This window comes from Stegostoma tigrinum, chromosome 7 (assembly GCF_030684315.1).
Source record: "Stegostoma tigrinum isolate sSteTig4 chromosome 7, sSteTig4.hap1, whole genome shotgun sequence".
Classification (NCBI taxonomy): domain Eukaryota; kingdom Metazoa; phylum Chordata; class Chondrichthyes; order Orectolobiformes; family Stegostomatidae; genus Stegostoma; species Stegostoma tigrinum.
Window position 1 is genome coordinate 31,238,133 of NC_081360.1, and position 20,416 is coordinate 31,258,548.

General features: G+C 40.3%; 1 protein-coding gene across 2 annotated transcripts in view; it reads right to left on the minus strand.

The window, feature by feature from the left end:
- Positions 1–1,277: 1,277 nt before the first annotated feature.
- Positions 1,278–20,416, minus strand: part of plcl1 (phospholipase C like 1) — a 275,950-nt gene continuing 256,811 nt past the window's right edge. For both annotated transcript variants that reach the window (XM_048535295.2, XM_048535297.2), the window contains exons 5-6: positions 12,686–12,795; positions 1,278–4,108 (exon numbers count right to left, since the gene is read on the minus strand). In XM_048535295.2, coding sequence (XP_048391252.1) covers positions 3,980–4,108; positions 12,686–12,795 — 239 coding nt within the window. In that variant the 3' untranslated portion in view covers positions 1,278–3,979. The remainder of the gene's footprint in view (positions 4,109–12,685; positions 12,796–20,416) is intronic.

A 20,416-nucleotide genomic window follows, 5' to 3' on the forward strand; every position in this document is an offset into this window, starting at 1 on the left:
AGAGGGGAAATGACATTTATGCTGAATGAGAGAAGATTGTTGATTGCTTGGCAAGTGGTCTCTAATCGAAAAGAGCGTTGTTGTGAAGAATGCACCAATTAATGATAACTGACAGTTAATTGCCGTGCTTTGTGCATTCGCCATAGCAACACCTCTAGCAATCAGAGTCCACTTGCCAACCAAATGACACTTTCCTCTCATTTATTATAAATGTTACCTCCCCATTGCTTTGGTATTCTTTCAAATTGTCCTGAACAGTGCAGAGCAAAAAGCTTTGACAAAGGGTTGTTTTGCAACAATATTCAAGTTTTGTTGATCATTACTTCTGTGCAAAACGAATTATGTTCTAAACTGTATTACAAAAGCACTATCTGCAAACAAAAATCTTAACAGCCATCTCAAATTCTAACTTCCCTGTGAGAAGCAACATTTCTAAATTGATATTTAAGGAAATTGCAAAACACCGATTAGCAGCTCCTGTATGCTTGATACAAAGGTACGACATGGAGTCATTCAGATATTACTAAGTGATAACAATTATGATAAAGTACCAGAAATATTAGGCCATCTTCTGTTGCAATTAAAACAGAAAGCGCTGGACAAATTGAGTGGGTCTGGCAACATCTGTGGAGACAGAAACAGTTAACATTTTGAGTCTGAATTTGTTCCAAAGAACAGTCAAATTGGACTTGAAATGCTAACTCTTTCTATTTCCACAGATGTGCCATACCTGCTGCCCAGCACTTTTGGTTTGTATTTTAGATTTCCAGAATCCTCAGTATATTGCTTCAATCTTTTATTGCAACTGCAGTTAGGACGTTTTTAAGGTACGATAGGGTTAAGTAGTGAAAGATTATTTCCACTAGTCACCAAGATGGTTAGGAATGACAAAAATCAAAGATGGTCATTAAACAATTTATTAGTGGTGGTTTGAAAGAAAGTTGTCAGAATATGGCACTCTCTGTCACAAACTATTATTATTGTTGGTTCCACAAATTCTTCCATAGTGTAATCAGTTGTTTGAGAAAGAAAAATATTAAGTGAATAGACAAAGAACAGTTTGGATTTGATGGAATGGCCTGTGGCACAGATTTTATGTTCCAAAATAGCAGCTCTGTGGTAATGCATCCTTGAATTTTACCTATGAAGTTGTATATTTCACAGGACGCTGCACATCTTGCATTAATCCTTTGAGTAGCATTTGCTTGGCTAACCAAAGAAAAAAAAATCAGGATTTACAATATTTTAATTTATTCAGAAACAGAATGAATGGAGACACAAATCTTATAACTGCATATTTGACTTTGTCAATAACAATAATTAAATTTACAAAATGGATGTTGATAGAATATATACATAATTTTGGAATATAGTCAGTATACAAAGGATCAACCTAGACTGCAATATGTAAGCCCGACACTGTAACAAGAATAATGAACTTTTACATGGATATTGATGAAAAACACGAGGTGTATCATATTGAAGAAACAAAAGTTATATTATCAAATAGGTGCAAAAGTCCAACATATTTGTAATAGTGACTGGACAGTGATTCTTGAATGTCGTTTACTCAAAGACAGCACCTTAATAAACTTAATGAAGATTTTCAGCCCAGATCAAAGATGTTTATTTGAATATGGGCTAGATTTAGGGTCATAAGAACTAGGAGGAGTAAGATACAATGTTTCTCAAGTCTGCTCCATCTTTCAGTAAGATCTTGCCTAATGCTCAACCTCGATGTCACTTACACACTCTCCCTCCATAATCACTCGATTTCTTCAATCGTCAAAAATCAATTGATCTCATTTTTGACTATACCAAAACACTGCACCTGTCCTCTGAAGAACAGAAATCCAAAGACGGCTGTTTTGTAAAAAAAAGAGTGAAATATACCATGGAAATGACCAAATAAGAATCTTTCAAAAATTTCTTTGTTAACTGTCTACTAACTGCTTGAGTTTTCTTCACCTCTCACAATGAAATCCAGAAAACAGCTTTAAAGAGAAAAAATACTAGATTCTTTTACCCAACGCAAATAGTGGCCCCCTGGAGCAGTCTGTCATTGCTTCATGGAACTCCTTTAACCAAGGGCTGTTTCTGGCTGGGGTGGAAGTCGTCCCATGTAGAAGGTAGGCACTGCACGATATTGTCGGGAGCAGAGAAATACCCTGAATTAGTTTAAATGCCAAAGCAGCTAAGGAGGTGGGAATAGGGCGGATGAACGTACATTTGTTAGAAATAAACTTCCCCGACCTTTTCCTTCAAGTTTGCCTGGTCTTATCTGTTTTAATTTATTTCTTTTAGGTGATCACATATTGGACAGAATCTATACATGAAGCACAAGGCATCGCATTGTGTGAGACTGGCTGGATGCACCGGAACACTTTTTCCAGTATGACATCATTTGGTTGTCCCATTTACTCCCATTCCACAAATTGTCTGCCTTGTATGTTCAGCTTGACTCCAGCATTGCTACTTATTTAAGGAAGAAATGAAGATTAGCCCCATAAGACCATCACAAATGGCAATAACAACAATGTGAAGGTTATTGTTGCTGTTGGATAGCACAGGGAAGCCACTTTCCCCGATTCTACCAGGCAACATAACCAAAATTGGAACACACTGTTCCAAAGAAGCACAACTGGAAAGCTCTGATTATCAAGCCTAGAGCTCAATTAGTACGGCATCTGTGGGAAAGCCTTTCTGACGTGTATTCATCTCACTTGGAACCTACAGATTTTAGTTCAGCCATTCCCTAACTTTATCCTGTTTTGACTGAATAGACACTCACTCTTCCAAGGAAAAAGATTACTTTGAAATTTCACATGCAAGTGCAAGGTTGACTTTTGCACATATCCATTTTGTATCGGACATTTGCAAAAAACAGCTTGTGCAATTTATTTTCCATGTTGAATTTCATTCTTTCCTCTCTATCCTTGAAGACATTTATGGAAATTTCTTTCTGCCTCAGCCAATTCCCACAAATAGACCTCACCTATTTCTAGAAAGAGTAACTGGACAGTGGAAATACTTTTACCAATCCAAGACATTGCATGACAATGAGTAATCCAGTACCAATCAAAGATCATTTTGGTTCCTGTCTCATTCAGTAGTCACTGAAAAAATTGGTAAGACACTGATGGATATGCAAATTTTGCAGCGTGGCTAAGCAGCTGAAAACTGAGAGGACGCACAGCAATGTAGAATATTGGTTTTCTCTTCAATTTCAGCAAAACGACTGAAAATTTTAATCTAGTTACAATTTGTGTTTGTCACAAAGTGGTAATCTATATTCCTCAGGAGTTAATCTATAAACAATGCTTTTGGCTCTACTTTGGTAAACTTTTCTTTCATGTTTGATGTTTTATGATTACAGGATCCAGGCTTGACTATGTTCCTCAACTGTGTACAGAGTGAGTGAGTAGGACACTTCAGAATATAATTTTGAAATAAGTCCTCAATACATGTACGAACAGATGTTTTAAATAAAAGCAGTGTTTACATACAATAACCACACAACAGGAAAATACTGCAATGCATAACCAAAATGTACAGTGGAATACTTTTTTTCATATTAAAATGTATTTAAAAAACTAGTACACGCATAACTAACAATGAAAAGTGTGAAGAAAAGAGCATGCCAATTGTGATTTTGTCAGTTCCTGTTCTCATCCTTTCTTGTAAATGAGCTATAAATTCAAGTTCAAAGGTGGTTACAAGAATGTCAGAAATATCACTTTAATATATTTTTCCTTGAATTATTTTATTGTGGTATATGCCATAAAATTTGTCGTTTTAAATAGTAAGTCTTGTTCTTTCTAAAGGCTTTGTTAGTATCTTCAATATCATCCATGGAAATAAATTGATGGTTAACTACAAGCAGTAATTTTGACTCCATTATCAAGCTACTGGGGCTGGTCTTGGAATTATCAGAGTTTCATTCAATTTTCCATTTTCATTTTCCTGTATTTCCTGAAGACTATTTGGATTTCAACCGTGCCCTTTCACTTGTTGACTTGCTCAGTCCACATGATATACATGCAGTTTGGATTTGCTTCATGTTTTCCATGGCCTCATTCTTAGCATTTTTCAGTAAGTCCCCTTGGCCCTGCATATGTCAAAGGTCTATGGTTACATTAATTCAATTATATTTTAACATATTTACAAAAATGTTTATCTACCATATTCACTTTAAACAGTCACCATTAATGTATTTAAATCCCAACAAATTACAAGAAGAAAATTATTGGCCAGAATTTATAGAAAGTAAGACACTTAAGGAAAAATGTAAGATTATAATTGTAGCATTCTGTCAACTGTACCTACTTATTATTGTCTTATAACAAACATTGACATATAAATATTTGAGAATGAAAATTCCACACTGAGCCAGAAACCACAAATTTATATTAGGTCAAATATCTTAACTTAGTGCAAAATAACATGAGTGTAAAAGTACTGTGAACATTTCTTAGTTTCAAGAGCGAGAGCTGATGATCATATATGTGCTATTTTGGTCATTTCAGTTAAATGCTTGCATCAATTTCTTGTGTGACTTTAGAAAAACATAACTAATTCACTTAAATAAGTTAACAGCTTAGTTAAAGTAGCATCGATGGAAATTTGACACAAATATAAATAATAGAAATAGTACATACAGGATTTCAGTGCCCAATGACACAGTGTAGGTTGCTGCTGAATTATGAGCTTGTTATTACATTTATAACCTAATGGCATCATTGAGCATTCAGTTTGTCACTGTCAGCCAATAGTGAAGAAAATTTGGTTGAGAATAGAAGTCTTGCATTGCCCTCAAGAACATGTTTTGTTAGACAAGCAACAAGGCGTCTTTCGTTTGCCAAGATGGGCACCAGAATGAATTTCCAGAGTTGGAAGTTGTCTGTTACATCCAACTCCTTGCAAGCAACATACAATGCTGACCACCATTTAGACCTGATATACACAAATACACAAAAATAAACGCTTCATTGAATAAAATAAGCAGCTTGAATGGATAAGCTTATGGATTTTTCTCAGTAATTCTTTTTGTCACTCTATAAAGCCAGGAATGTTTCATGCTAGGCAACAGAACAATTTCTGCTTTCTTATTAATGTTAACAACAAGAACCCCAGTTCATGTGAACCACAAACAGATGCTGAGTTAAACTCCTTTCTCTCTGCCACTCCTCAAATCAGCAATGCGTCCTGCACCAATCAGAAATAATACCACATCGACCAAGTTATGACCTTTGATCAAAATTTATGGCTGAACGTTCCCATTCTTAAATGTGTTTTTTTCTCAGCTGTGACACGGCACTCAAGCTGCAATGGAACATGGTGGCTTTTCCCAAGTAATAGTTCAGGTCAGCTCTTCTTTTTATTATTAATGTTTTTTGGAAACTGTCAGATAGAATTGCACGGATGTAAGGTGGAAGTGCACACTGCTAGTACCATATTTAAAAGCCAGTTTTTCACCCCTTTAGATATTGAAAACCTTGTACTTTCCATCACATTATGTTCCTGAATTATTGACACAAAGGAAAAACAGGCTAACTCCTTGCTTCAGCAACATTGACCTGTAGGTTTTGATTGACGGCATCGTAGAAAGGAGGGTAGTGCTCTTCCTGCCAACCAGTAAAGGAGGCCACACCACCAGACTCAGCCAGCTTGACTGAGATAGTGGCCTGGGCCAGTGCAGTGTCCCAAGCAAAGCACAACATTCAGGTGAGCATGAAGAAAGTTAATGATATTCTGTGCTCTGCAAGGGCAAGTATCACCATGTTTTCTCAGCTATTACACATTCATGGGGCCATCGCACTTTCTAACTTACAGGTCTCTCAGCAAGACTCATGGACTATAACTATTGCAAGCATCATTTCCACTCAACAGGCCTCACCTAACCACTTATCAGAGGAAAGAGTCTTCCCGACTTACTCCGTGAAAACTGTAATTCTAAATATCTTTATTAGGTTTTCCTTTAGACTGCTATGCTCTAAGAAGAACAATCCTAACTTCCTGAATCTATCCACATAATTGCTCTTCCCTATACCCAAGTATCATTCTGTCAAACGTCTCCTGTATCCTCGCCAGAGCATTGATCTAGACTTTCAAAAATGTGATTATCCCAAATGCACACAATACACAAGTTGAGGACTCGCCAAATGCTTGAAAAGACTAAACGTAACTTCCCTTGTTTGGTATTGAATGTCCCTATTTAGTAAACCAAGTATCCCAGATGCTTTCTAATCCATTTTAACATTTTTTTCAGCTATCTTCAAGTAGTTGGTAATATTCATCCCAGATTTCCATGCACTTCCACTTCTCACAATTGTACTATTAAACACCAGTACACAAACTCTCGATGTTGTTTATTCTAAAATTCATCACTTCACATTTAACTGCAATTAACTGTATTTGTCACCAGATTATGTCCTGAAGTCTGCTACAATCATGCTCACTACTTACTGTGTTGTTAAGTTTTTCCAGGGTAGCAGGGTCATTTGATTCCTCAGGGAGTGGCCATCTTTAGTGAGTCACCCTATCCCAGGGTTATGAGCCATGGCCAACTTTGGAACCAATGAATTTTCAGTGGTGATGGCAGAAGAGTTACAACCCCAAGGGACCACAGCTGCTTGGGAAGAAGATTTCTGTTTCTTTTAAATATACATAAGGAAAACAACAGGAAACCACCACATGTATTTTTTTCTAGTTACATTGTTCATTACTTATTGATGTTGAAAATGAGAGTTCTTACAAGCAAATGGAAAGGAAAGTGCAAGAATTAACAGGGGCAGAGGGACTGAGCAGAAAACCTGTTCTCGGACAGAGCTACACATTTTGTAGTGACCCTACTACATGCCAAGCTACCAATGTCCCTTAAACACCTTGTGTTTTTATTTTATGAATAAGTCTGTTATGAGACATGTTACAATGTGCTTCAATTTCATATGTACATTTCTTGCATTATCACGTTATTGCCATTCAAATTACTTGGATGCTGGAAATCTGAAATATAAACAGAAAATGCTGGAAATACTCAGCAAGGAAGGCAGTTTTTGTAGAGAGAAAACAGACTTAGCATTTTAGATCAATGATCTTCCATTAGCACCTCTCTGATACTTCATCAAATGATCTTTGAAATGAATTTTCCACTGTAGCATTTCTCAATATCTCTCCATTATCTCATATTCTGCTCTTAGGTTCCCAATACGCTTTGTATGCCATTATATATAAGACATACAGTTCAAATATGTTTTGCATAAATCCTTTTAGAACTTCCCTATCATATTTCACTTCCTTGGTCTATGCCGAAATATCATTAAGTTCACTTTTATCCCCCAGTAACCTCCTTAAACTTTTATGATCTGGCTCTGGGGAACTGGTAGGCAAAAGTGTTAGTAGGGGAACCTTTAAGAGACAGTGATCGTTCGTTTCATAGTTAATCTAAATGTTATGATGCAAACAGTAATCAAGAGTAAAATACATAGTTGGAGGAGGGCCAGTTCAGTGGGATGTGAAGTGGTCTGTGCCATATAAATTGAAATTAAAGATTGACAGGCAAATTTTTTTGGAATAATGGTTTGTCTTTCAAGAGGAGGTGGCTTGCATATGGTTAAAATATATTTCCAAGACCGGAAAAGATAAGCCAAATAAAGCCAGATGAAAGGGATGATGAGATGACAAAGCCTGGAGGGCAAAAGAGATAGAGACTGAGGGGAACAGAAAGTAAGTGTATATTACAGATTTCAGATTATTTGTGCAGATGAGAAACAGGCTAAACATAGAATTTTCAGAGGGAAAGAGAAAAAAGAAAATGAGAAAGGCACAGAGAATAGGAAGAGAATGCTAACATAAAGGGAAATTTTAAAAAGAACAAGGTTAATAAAAGAAGAAATTTGATCAATTAGGTACGAAATGGAGGAAGAGGGCACAGCTGAGATGCTAAATGAACACTTTGCATCTCTCTTCACCAAGGAACAAAATGCTTTTGGAGTCATATTGAAAGAAGAGGTTGCTGTAACGCTGGGTGGGCGATAAATTGAGGAAGACTTGATTTTACAAAGATTGGCTGTCCTTAAAGTTGGTAAATTACCAGGCCTGGATGGCTATGTTCCAGGTAAGTAAGAGTAAATACTGTAGATGAACTGGCATATGACCACATAAAGTAGGAGTAGAGGTAAGCCAATTAGTTCTATGACAGCATTCACAATTTAAAGTATAAACCCAAAAACTACGGACTAATTAATTTAACCTTGCTGGTGGGAAAACACTTAGAAAGGATAATCCAGGATAAAATTAACAGTCACTTTGACAAATTAACAAATTTCCCAGCATAAAGATAAAAAAGAGAAATTGTGCTGAACTTTGCGACGCTTCACTGGGGTAGTACACTGAAAGTCCAGTCCCATTATTCCTAGAATCATCACAAAAGTTAAACATTTTAAAAAGCATGCAAAGATCTCCAATTTACCTGATTTTTAGACCTAGGTTGACAGAAGATATACACTAGGTCTCTTAACTTAACAAAAATTATTATTTATTATACGTAATTAGACTCTAGCTATCGGTGAACAATCATGAACTGCCGACACATGACACCCCTAATTAAAACCCTAATCAGCTTATAAACTCCCTATTTGACATGTTATGGATAGGGAAAAGATTGGGAAGGCCGTTCAGCAGTTCTTGTTAACAGGGTTGCTGGGATTCTTGTGCTGGTCAGAACACTGCTTCTCAAACGTCCTTCTCAAAGGCTTTCACTGGTTTATAAGAAGCAAAAGATAGTTGATACACTTGTGAAAGTCTCTGTCTTATTAATTAAAGTCACAGCATACAGAAAGATTAACTTGTTTCCTTCAAGCTTAATATGACTTCCATTGCAGAGAACAGAAACAACTTTTGAGCTGGAGAGATAATGGGAACTGCAGATGCTGGAGAATCCAAGATAACAAAGTGTGGGGCTGGATGAACACAGCTGGCCAAGCAGCATCTTAGGAGCACAAAAGCTGACGTTTCGGGCCTAGACCCTGCATCAGAAAAGGGGGATGGGGAGAGGATTCTGAAATAAATAGGGAGAGAGGGGGAGGCGCCCTGAAGATAGACAGAGGAGAAGATAGGTGCAGAGGAGAGTATGGGTGGGTAGGTAGGGAGGGGATAGGTCAGTCTGGGGTGGATGGACATGTCAAGGGGGTGGGATGAGTTTAGTAGGTAGGAAATGGAGGTGCGGCTTGAGGTGGGAGGAGGGGATAGATGAGAGGAAGAACAGGCTAGGCAGGCGGGGATGTGCTGGGTTTTTCAAGCCCACCGACTCCCACAGCTACCTGGAATACACCACCTCCCACCCACCTTCCTGCAAAAATTCCATCGCCTATTCCCAATTCCTTCACCTGTGCTGCATCTGCTCCCAGGATGAGGCATTTCACTCCCACTCATCCCTGGTGTCCTCGTTCTTCAAGGGCTGCAACTTCCCCCTAGCAGTAGTCGAGCACGCCCTCAACTGTGTCTCCCGCATTTCCCACAACACATCCCTCACACCCCATCCACGCAATAACTGGCAAAAGACCTCGTCCTCACAAAACACCCCACCAACCTCCGGATACAACGCATCATCCTCCTACACTTCTGCCATCTACAATCCAATCCCACCACCGAAGACATTTTTCCCTCCCCACCCTTGTCTGCTTTCCGGAGAGACCACTGTCTCTGCGACTCCCTTGTCCGCTCCACACTCCCCTCCAACCCCACCACACCTGGCACTTTCCACTGCAACCGCAGGAAGTGCTACACCTGCCCCCACACCTCCTCCCTCACCCCTATCCCTGGCCCCAAGATGACTTTCCACATCAAGCAGATGTTCACCTGCACATCTGCCAATGTGGTATACTGTATCCGCTGTACACAGTGTGGCTTCCTTTACATTGGGAAAACCAAGCAGAGGCTTGGGGACTGCTTTGCAGAACACCTACACTCAGTTCGCAGCAAACAACTGCACCTCCCAGTCGCGAACCATTTCAACTCCCCCTCCCTTTCCTTAGATGACATGTCCATCCTGGGCCTCCTGCAGTGCCATAATGATGCCATCTATAGGTTGCAGGAACAGCAACTCATATTCCACTTGGGAACCCTGCAGCCCAATGGTATCAATGTTGATTTCACAAGCTTCAAAATCTCCCTTCCCCCCACTGCATCCCAAAACCAGCCCAGCTCGTCCCCGCCTCCCTAACCTGTTCTTCCTCTCACCTATCCCCTCCTCCCACCTCAAGCCCCACCTCCATTTCCTACCTACTAAACTCATCCTGCCCCTTGACCTGTCCGTCTTCCCTGGACTGACCTATCCCCTCCCTACCTCCCCACCTATACTCTCCTCTCCACCTATCTTTTCCTCTATCTATCTTCAGGAAGCCTCTCCCTCTCTATTTCAGAGCCCTCTTCCCATCCCCCTTTTCTGATGAAGGGTCTAGGCCCGAAACGTCAGCTTTTGTGCTCCTGAGATGCTGCTTGGCCTGCTGTGTTCATCCAGCCCCACACTTTGTTATCTTGAGCTGGCGATCTTTGTTTTGTCTCTCTTCATTTACAGGATGAGGGTGGCACTGGCCAGGCAACATTTATTGCCCATCCCTAATTACCCAGAGGGCAGTTGACAGTCAACCACATTGCTGAGGGTCTGGACTCACATGTAGGCCAGGCTGGGTAAGGATGGCAGTTTCCTACCCTAAAGAACATGAATGAACCAAATGGGTTTTTCTGACAATCAACAATGGATTCATGGTCATCATTAGACTCTTAATTTCAAATGTTTATTGAATTCAAATTCCACCATCTGCCATGGCAGAATTCAAACCCTGGTGCCCAGAATGTTATCTGGGTCTTGGGATTAATAGTCTAGCGATAATACTACTAGGCTGTTGCCTCCCCTCTGAGGTGTATCTGCATCTTGTTCCCAGTTTCAAGCTGTTCAACTACCTATGAGCCAATCACATTGTTCCTGGTAAAGAAAAAATCTTTGTCATCGATAGCAGGTGACTAGTTCACTGACAATCAGTTACTTGCACCAACCAAAGCTCCATTGGTATACAACCCCTCAGCTCCAGTTAGTCTGCAACCACACTTCACACTGCTCAAACAAGCAGAAATCCTTCAGCATTCCAACACTTTTGAAACAGTTCTTTTGTCATTTCAGTCCACAATTTGAAATACAGGAAAAACAGAAGACACGATTTCTACAAACTAATCTGAGTTTTTGTGATGAGGTACCAGACAGAGTTGGTAAGAATGATGTGGTTGCTGTAGTCCATGGGGACTTCTAAAAACTATTTGATGAAGTCTCACAAAAGGGGCTTGCCTTAAAGGTTGAAGCCCATGGAATTAAAGAGACAGTGGCAATCACCAATGAATTTGGCAAAGTGACAGGAAATAACAGTAGTGATAAACAAATATTCTTTGGAATAAATTGAAATTCCCCTGGCAATAGTAACTGAATCATTGCTTTTCTTAATAAAAATCAGTCATCTAGATCTTTTTGTGCAGGGCACAAAACGTGTAACCATTGTGAACTGTGAGGATAATAGGAGATTTCAAAAGGACACGGATACACCATTGGGATGTGTGCACAAGTGGCATGCAGAAAAGTGTGGTGATACTTAGTGGTAGAAAGATCAAGGAAAGACAACGCAAACCAAAATTGTGGAGAGACCTGAGAGTACTTGTGCATATATCATTGAAGGTGGCAAGGTAGATTGAAAAAGTTAAAAAGATTACAAGTACCTGAATTTTAGAACTAGTTGCATGGAGTGCATAAGCATGAAAGTTATGGGGAGCCTTACTAAAATACTGGTTTGGCCTCAACTCAATAGGGTACTGCGTTCAGTTCAGGGCTCCACACTTTAGCAAGGATGTGAAAGTTTTAAAGAAGGTGCAGGAAGATTTATTAGAATGGTTCTAGGAATCGTGGACATCAGTGACTAGAATAGAATGTTGAAATTGGGGCTATTCTCCTTTCAGCAGAGAAGGTTGAGTGATGTTCAAAATCATGAAGTTCTCAACCAATGTTTCTTCTAAAATTTCCTGCCTCTGCATGGACTTTGGAGGTCCTTGCATGATAGCAACTTCCAGAACCATAAATCAATGCATCCACCCGCCAAATGGCATGCCTGAATGCTCTAAGTGAAGTAGCTTATAGGGAACATTGGTCTCAAGAATACAGAGAGAGAAATTATTTCCACTGGAGCTTGAGAAATATTAACATGAGCTATGGTGGACAGTCTGTCATGGACCTCAATGAAGAAAGCACTACGTCAGAAAATTGGACACTTCAGTCCAGGAGTTTTGCATGTTTAAAGTACAACTTTATAAAAGTGATTTTATTAAAAACAGATCCAAAATGGATTATTTAATCTAACAAGACACCATCAACCATTTATTTTGCAACCTGACCCATTTTAATCTCACACATTAACGCAAAACAAACTGGCCTCCGTTCTGCTGTAACATTATTTCTACTTCATCCATCTGGGTGATCTAGTTATTTAATAGAATACATCTATATGCAAAATTCAGAATTACAATTGGTCCTACTGTTTGTGAACCCCTCAAATTTTCTCACTGAAAAGGTCCAATTTTCACTTTCCTCATTTTAATCATGACTTTTGATGATATTCACACAAGAGTCTACCTATTATTACTGTACCTTCAATACGGTGATATTCCATGCAAAATTTTCCAGTGCTTTACTTATCTTGGCTCCCTTCAAACCCTCCTTTTTCGCTAACTGGTGTACTCCTCTATGAAATTCAAGTCCTGTTCAAGAGATTCAATCATACAAACACACATTAGTGGTACAGGTGTTTTACTTCTTTACAACATAAACATTAATTACTTTTATGTAACTGACAGAGATACCAGCAAAAGAACTAAAAGCTTTTAATTAGAATTTCATATCATTATTATATAATAATGCATCACTAAATAATTATGGAAGGATATTTTTCTCTGTCACACATTCAAAATAAATCATTACAGTGTACATTGAATGGATAGTGTAACAAAGTGCTGAATCACAATATTGGACGAACACCATCCCACAATCCTCACCACATCCCCTCCCCTCCCCTCTCCATGACTTCTATTTACCCCACTAGCTATTCCTTTCTATTCTCAATGTTCGACTAGAAAATTAAAAAGAAAACTAAGGCATGGACAATTTTGGCAAGTGCAATGGTATAAGAAAAGACCTGGGAGAAATAAATTAAGAGGGAGAAATGGCAGCTGAACAATGGGCTACCTTCAAAGAAGAAAAGATTTGGGCACAGTCAAGGTATATTCTCTCAAAATGGAAAATCTGCAGCAAACAAAGCCATGGCTCCCTGGATGACAAAAGAGACAGAAGGTAAGACAACAACGAAAAAATGTGCTTATGACAGATGTCAAGTAGAAAATACAAATGAAAACCCGGTTGAATAAAGAAGTTTCAGAGGGGTGTGATAAAAACAAATAAGAGAATCAAAAGAGAAGTGAGTATAAGAAGAGACTAGCAGTCAACATAATAGGTAATCCCAAAGTTTAACACAGGCATATATCAGTTTGGTAAAATGTGTAGGGCCAATTAGGAACTAAAAGGTGGATTTATGCATGGAGTCAGAGGGCAGAGTTGAGGTGTTTAATGAGTACTTTACATCTATCTTCATGAAGGAAGAAGGTGCTAGTCTACAGACTAAGAGGAGGTAATTCAGACATTAGACAGGTTTCAAACAGATAAAGAGGACATTTTAAAAGCATGATAGAAAAGAAAGCAGAAATTGTGAAGGCCAAACCTTTAGTCTTCCTTCGATTAGGAGGTACTGCCAGAGGACTACAGAATTGCAAACATTACCCTTATTTAAACCTTGTTTAAACCTTGTGTACAGAAATATAGAAAGTTGGAGCAAGAGTACGTCTTTTGACCCTTCAAGGTTGCTACACCATTCAATATGATCATGACTGATCATCCAACTCAGTATACTCTTCTTGCTTACTCTGCATACCTCTTGATGACTTTAGCCCGAACAACTGCATCCAACTCCTTCTTGTAAACATTCAATGTTTTGGCCTGAATCACTTTCTGTGGCAGAGGATTCCACAGGTTCACCATTCTCTGGGTGAAGAAATTTTTCTTCATCCCTCCTGCATTTACCTTGTCTAGTCATGTTAAAATTTGACAGGTTTTTGTGAGATCTCAAAACTCTAGCCTAATTGATCCTGTCTCTCTTTGTACGTCAGTCCTACCAACCCAGGAAACAATCTGGCAAATCTCTGTTGCACTCCCTCCATTGCCAGAAGTTCTTTCTCACATTAGAAGACCAAAATAGCATACAATGCTCCAAGATATTGTACAATTGCAACAAGACATCCCTGCTCCTGTACTCAAATCCACTCACTATGAAAGCCAACATACCACTTGTGTTCTTCACCTGCCTGCTGTACCTGCATGCTTACTTTCAATGTGCTACTACGACTTGTTTTGTTGCACCTCCCCCTTTCCTAACCTAACCTCATATTTATCCAAATATCACTTCATCTGCCATGCATTTCCCAACTCACTCAACTCATCCAAATTACATTTAATTATCTCTGCCTCCTCTTCACAGCTCACCCTCCTATCCAGCTTTGTGTTGTCTGCAAAAGTGGAGATATTACATTTAGTTCCTTCATCTAAATCACTAATATATATTGTAAATAGCTGGTGTCCTAGCACTAATCCCTGCAGGATCCCAATTGTCATTGCCTGCTGCACAGAAAAAGATTTGTTTATTCCCATACCATGTTTCCTAACTGCCAACCAATTCTCTATTCACATCAATACAGTACCCCGAATCCTACACACTTTGATTTTACACACTGATCTCCGAAGTGGGAATTTATTGAAAGCCTGCTGAAAGTCAAACTGAACCATATCCACAGGCTCCGCTTATCAACTTTACCTGCTACATCCTTGAAGACTTCTAGTAGATTTGTCAAGCATGATTTTCCTTTCATTAATCCCTTTTGACTCTTCCAATGCTGCATGTAGGATGCAACAGCTCTGACTTCCCAGAGCTGCAGCATTACAGCAACTGTATAAGGAGTTGGTTAGCTCAGTTGGTTGGACAGTTGGTTAGTTTGGGTTGAATTCCAGCTCCTGCTTTTCAATCTCTCCCCTCACATGACACGTGGTGACCCTCAGGTTAAACCACTACCAGCAATCTCTCTAAAGAAAGAGTAGGATAATGGTGACTATTATCTTAATTATGCCAAACACCAGAAGACACAAGTTTGGCCAGTCCAACCTGTCCTCGTAAGACAAATTGCCGATTCCAGAAATTAATTGAGTAAATCCTCTTAAAATTGTTTCCAATTCATGTACATACTTCCTTAAATAAGGAAACTGATATTATATGCTGGCAAATCAATATACAGTTTTCCAAATGGTCTCACCAGCACCTGATATAACTGAGGTCAGAAATCACATGACACCGGGTTATAGTCCAACAGGTTTATTTGAAAACACAAGCTTTCAGAGACCCAATCCAGGTTCACACCATTGATGAGGATGTACTAAACAAACCAAAGGGGCTGTTGAATCTTTAATTAGTTAGAAGGTTTTAATTTGATTAATATGTATATGTAAATCTCCAAATTCCTTTCAAGTCACGGTCCTGAGAGAACTAAAGGTTTTATCAGTGTAAAGAAGAGGTGACATTTTGGGTCAGTCAATGCATGCTAGGTGTGAGAACTTGTTTAGATCTGTTTGTTTTAGTTTGAGTCAGACTGATTTTATTTCTAAAATAGGAATTTATAAAATGCCCATTAACTATCTATAAATTGTATGCTTTTTGAACAAAATAACATATCTGCAAATAAAAATTCACCCCACAGATTTTTGTGTGTGTGTGTGTGTGTGGGTGGGTGTGTGTGGGTGTGTGTGGGTGTGTGTGAGAGAGAGAGAGAGAGACTCTGTCTAAGTGCAGGGGTGTGAGCAGGATGTATGTGTGCGTGTGTGTGTGTGTGAGGGAAGAGAGGAGTGTGTGTGTGTGAGGGAAGAGAGGAGTGTGTGTGTGTGAGGGTGTGTGTGTGTGCATGTGCGTGTGTGAGAGAGAGACTGTCTAAGTGCGGGAGTGTAAGCAGGATGTATGTGTGCATGTGTGTGTGTGTGAGGGAAGAGAGGAGTGTGTGTGTGTGTGTGTGTGTGTGTGTGTGTGTGTGTGTGTGTGTGTGTGTGTGTGTGTGTGTGTGTTGTGTGTGTGTGTGTGTGTGTACATGAATTAAAAGCACACAATTTATAGACAGTCAGTCAATATGGTGGTTTATAAATTCCTTTTTTAGAAATAAAACCAGTCTGACTCCAACCTAAAACACAAACAGATCTAAGTTCTCACACGTAACTTGTGCATTGTCTGACCTCAGATGTCACCTCTTCTTTACACTGATAAAACCTTTAGTTCTCTCAGGAACTTGAAAGGAACTTGGGGATTTACATTTACACATTGATCAATTTAAACCTTCTAACTGATTAAAGTTTTAACAGCATCTTAGGTTTGTTTAGTACATCTTCATCAATAGTCTTAAAAACTTTGATCCTCTTCGTGTAAATTCTGTGTCTGATACTACCTCTCATTAACACCTGAAGAAAGACTGAGGCTCCGAAAGCTTGTATTTTCAAATAAACCTGTTGGACTATCACAGAACACAGTGGAAGGTATCCTCAATGTCAAGATGGAACTTTATTTCTGCTATGGTTGTGCAGTGGTCACTCTCACTAATAGCATCATGGAAAGATGCTTGGTATCGTGTGATTTCTCACCTTGTCTACATCAGTCCATCACCGGCACCTCCACATCATGGCTATATAAAAAAGCATAGCTTCTCTATTTTTGTATTCAATCACCCTTGCAATAGATTATAACATTCAGTTAGCTTTCCCGCAACACATCCCTCACACCCCGCCCCCGCCACAGCCGCCCTAAGAGGATCCCCCTCGTTCTCACACACCACCCTACCAACCTCCGGATACAACACATCATCCTCCGACACTTCCGCCATTTACAATCCGACCCCACCACCCAAGACATTTTTCCATCCCCTCCCCTGTCAGCTTTCCGGAGAGACCACTCTCTCCGCGACTCCCTTGTTCGCTCCACACTGCCCTCCAACCCCACCACACCCGGCACCTTCCCCTGCAACCGCAGGAAATGCTACACTTGTCCCCACACCTCCTCCCTCACCCCTATCCCAGGCCCCAAGATGACATTCCACATTAAGCAGAGGTTCACCTGCACATCTGCCAATGTGGTATACTGCATCCACTGTACCCGGTGCAGCTTCCTCTACATTGGGGAAACCAAGCGGAGACTTGGGGACCGCTTTGCAGAACACCTCCGCTCAGTTCGCAACAAACAACTGCACCTCCCAGTCGCAAACCATTTCCACTCCCCCTCTCATTCTCTAGATGACATGTCCATCATGGGCCTCCTGCACTGCCACAATGATGCCACCCAAAGGTTGCAGGAACAGCAACTCATATTCCGCCTGGGAACCCTGCAGCCATATGGTATCAATGTGGACTTCACCAGTTTCAAAATCTCCCCTTCCCCTACTGCATCCCTAAACCAGCCTAGTTCGTCCCCTCCCCCCACTGCACCACACAACCAGCCCAGCTCTTCCCCCCACCCACTGCATCCCAAAACCAGTCCAACCTGTCTCTGCCTCCCTAACCGGTTCTTCCTCTCACCCATCCCTTCCTCCCACACCAAGCCGCACCCCCAGCTACCTACTAACCTCATCCCACCTCCTTGACCTGTCCGTCTTCCCTGGACTGACCTATCCCCTCCCTACCTCCCCACCTATACTCTCTCCACCTATCTTCTTTACTCTCCATCTTCGGTCCGCCTCCCCCCTCTCCCTATTTATTCCAGCTCCCTCTCCCCATCCCCTTCTCTGATGAAGGGTCTAGGCCCGAAACGTCAGCTTTTGTGCTCCTGAGATGCTTCTTGGCCTGCTGTGTTCATCCAGCCTCACATTTTATTATCAACTCAGAATGTCTGGCTGAAGATGAAAGCAAATATTTCCACCTTTTCTTTTGAACTAATGTGCCATCGTTGAGGATGGGAACATTTGTAGACCTTCCACTTTTAACTGTTCATCACTTTTCACAATCAGATGCGCCAGGGCTACAGAACTCAGATCTGGTCAGTTGGCAATAGGACTGCTTAGCCTTGTCTACTGCATGCTCTTCTGCTTTTTGGCATGCAAGCAGTCCTGTGCTGTACCTTCACCAGGTTAACACCTCATTATTAAACATGCATAGCACTATTCCTGGATGTACTCCCAAACAGTTCATGAACCAGTGGTAGTCTCCTGTCTTGATGGGAATGGTAGAGTGGGAATATATTCTAGGCGATGAGGTTACAGTTTGTGGCGAAATACAAGTCTGCTACAGCTGATAGACCACAGTATCTCATGCAAGACCAGGTTTTAGCTGCTAGATCTGTTCAAACTCCATCAATCTAGCATCACGCAACATAATGGAAGGTATCCTCAATGTGACGATGGGACTTTGTCTCTGCTATGGTTGTGCAGTGGTCACTCTCCCAGTAATAGCATCATAGAAAGATGAACTTTCAACAGGTAAGGATGAGGTCAAGTAGATTTTCCTCCTCTGTGGGCTCCCTCTCTACCTGCTGCTGACCCATTCTAACAGCTGTGGCCTTTGGTACTTGTCCAACCCAATCAGTAGTGGTGCTATTGGTGAAAAAAAATGTAGTCCCCTACCCAGATTATACTCCGTGCTCTTGCCACTCTTTGTATTTCCTCAAAGTGGCAGCAAACATGCAGAAGTACTGATTCAGCAACTGAGGGAAGGCAGGGCAGAAGGTGCTAATGGGAAGGAGATTTCCTTCCTAGGTTTGACCAGATGTGATGAGATTCCATGGTATCCTGAATCAATTTTGAAGCCTCTGAGCGCAATTCTCTCCTGATTGTACAGCATGCTGCCACCTCCACTGGATCTGTCTTGACAGTAGGCAGGGCATGCATAGGGATAGCAAAGGTGGTATCTGGGACATTGTCATACTCGTCTGATCATACCTTTCGGACAATGTTAGGCTGTTGTTTGATTAGTCTGTGGAACAGCTTGCTCACTTTGACACAACCTCCAGATGCTGGTAAGGGAGACCTTGCAAGATCATGAGACTCTGTTTGGCATTGTTGTTTCTGGAGCCTTTGTCTTGGACTGTCTGGAAGTCACTCATTCCCATCTGTCTCTATGCTCCTTGCCTGGCATGTGGTAACATTTCGGAACATTCTCTTTATGTATCTATCACTCATCCTCATGGATGCACCTCAGTAAGGAGTCACTCCAGCCACCACTCAAAATCAGAAACTTGGAGCTCAAATTTTTGAGGCTGGTGATACTTCCCAGACATGTGGTTATCTGTGTCATCAGTAATGTCTACAACTTCCGACAAACTACAGAACGTGCAGTCCACATGACTGAGCTGCCTCACCTTGCCTTAATTATATTTCACTTCTGTTATATTTATTTTGTTTTGGTTTGCTTATATTAGTTTTGTTTTACTTGGCCTTAACTTAATTAACTTTAGAAACACACTGTTGATAAATCTTACCAGTGCTGATAAATTCAACCAATATTTTACACATGTTGCGCATGTTCCTAGTTGAATTAAACTTAATTAAAACAGTTCTTTCCCTCATGTACTGAATTCTGAAATGAATCTAAATAGCTACTCATTTGGTGTACATCTCACTGAGGCATGGTTTTCTGACCATGCACCCTTTACTCATACCGTATCCTACGATTTATTAACAGACTATAGAATCACCACGTTGAACCTGCACAAGACACCGGTTTGGATTCCATTAATGTTTTGCATCTAGTTCTGCATGCTACACTTTAAAACAAGAATATGAAAATATTAGAGAGATACAGAAAAGATTCACCAGAATAGTTCGAGGGAATGAAGAACATAATTCACAGAGTGAGGTTGGAAAATTTAGGACAATTTTCAATGGTGAATGGAATATTGAGAGGAGATTTAACAGAGATATTCAAAGTCATGATGGTCTGCAAAGACTACAAAGGGAGAAAATGTTCACAATCCAGAATGAGGACAGGGACGTGAATTTTAAGCAATTGTTGAAAGAAACGAAAGCGAAATGAAGGAAATCTTTTGCATACAGCAAGTGGTTATGGTCTGAATGTACTGCTTGAGGCTCTGCTGGATGCAGGTTCAACTGGAAAATTCATAAAGGAATTAGACGGCTCACTGAAAGGAAGAAGGTGCAGGAGTATGAAGGAGGTGTGAAAATAGGACGAAGCGGATTGCTCAGTTGGAAAGCGGAATGAGTCAAATGGCTATCTTCTGCAACAATTCTTTCATGCTGTTAT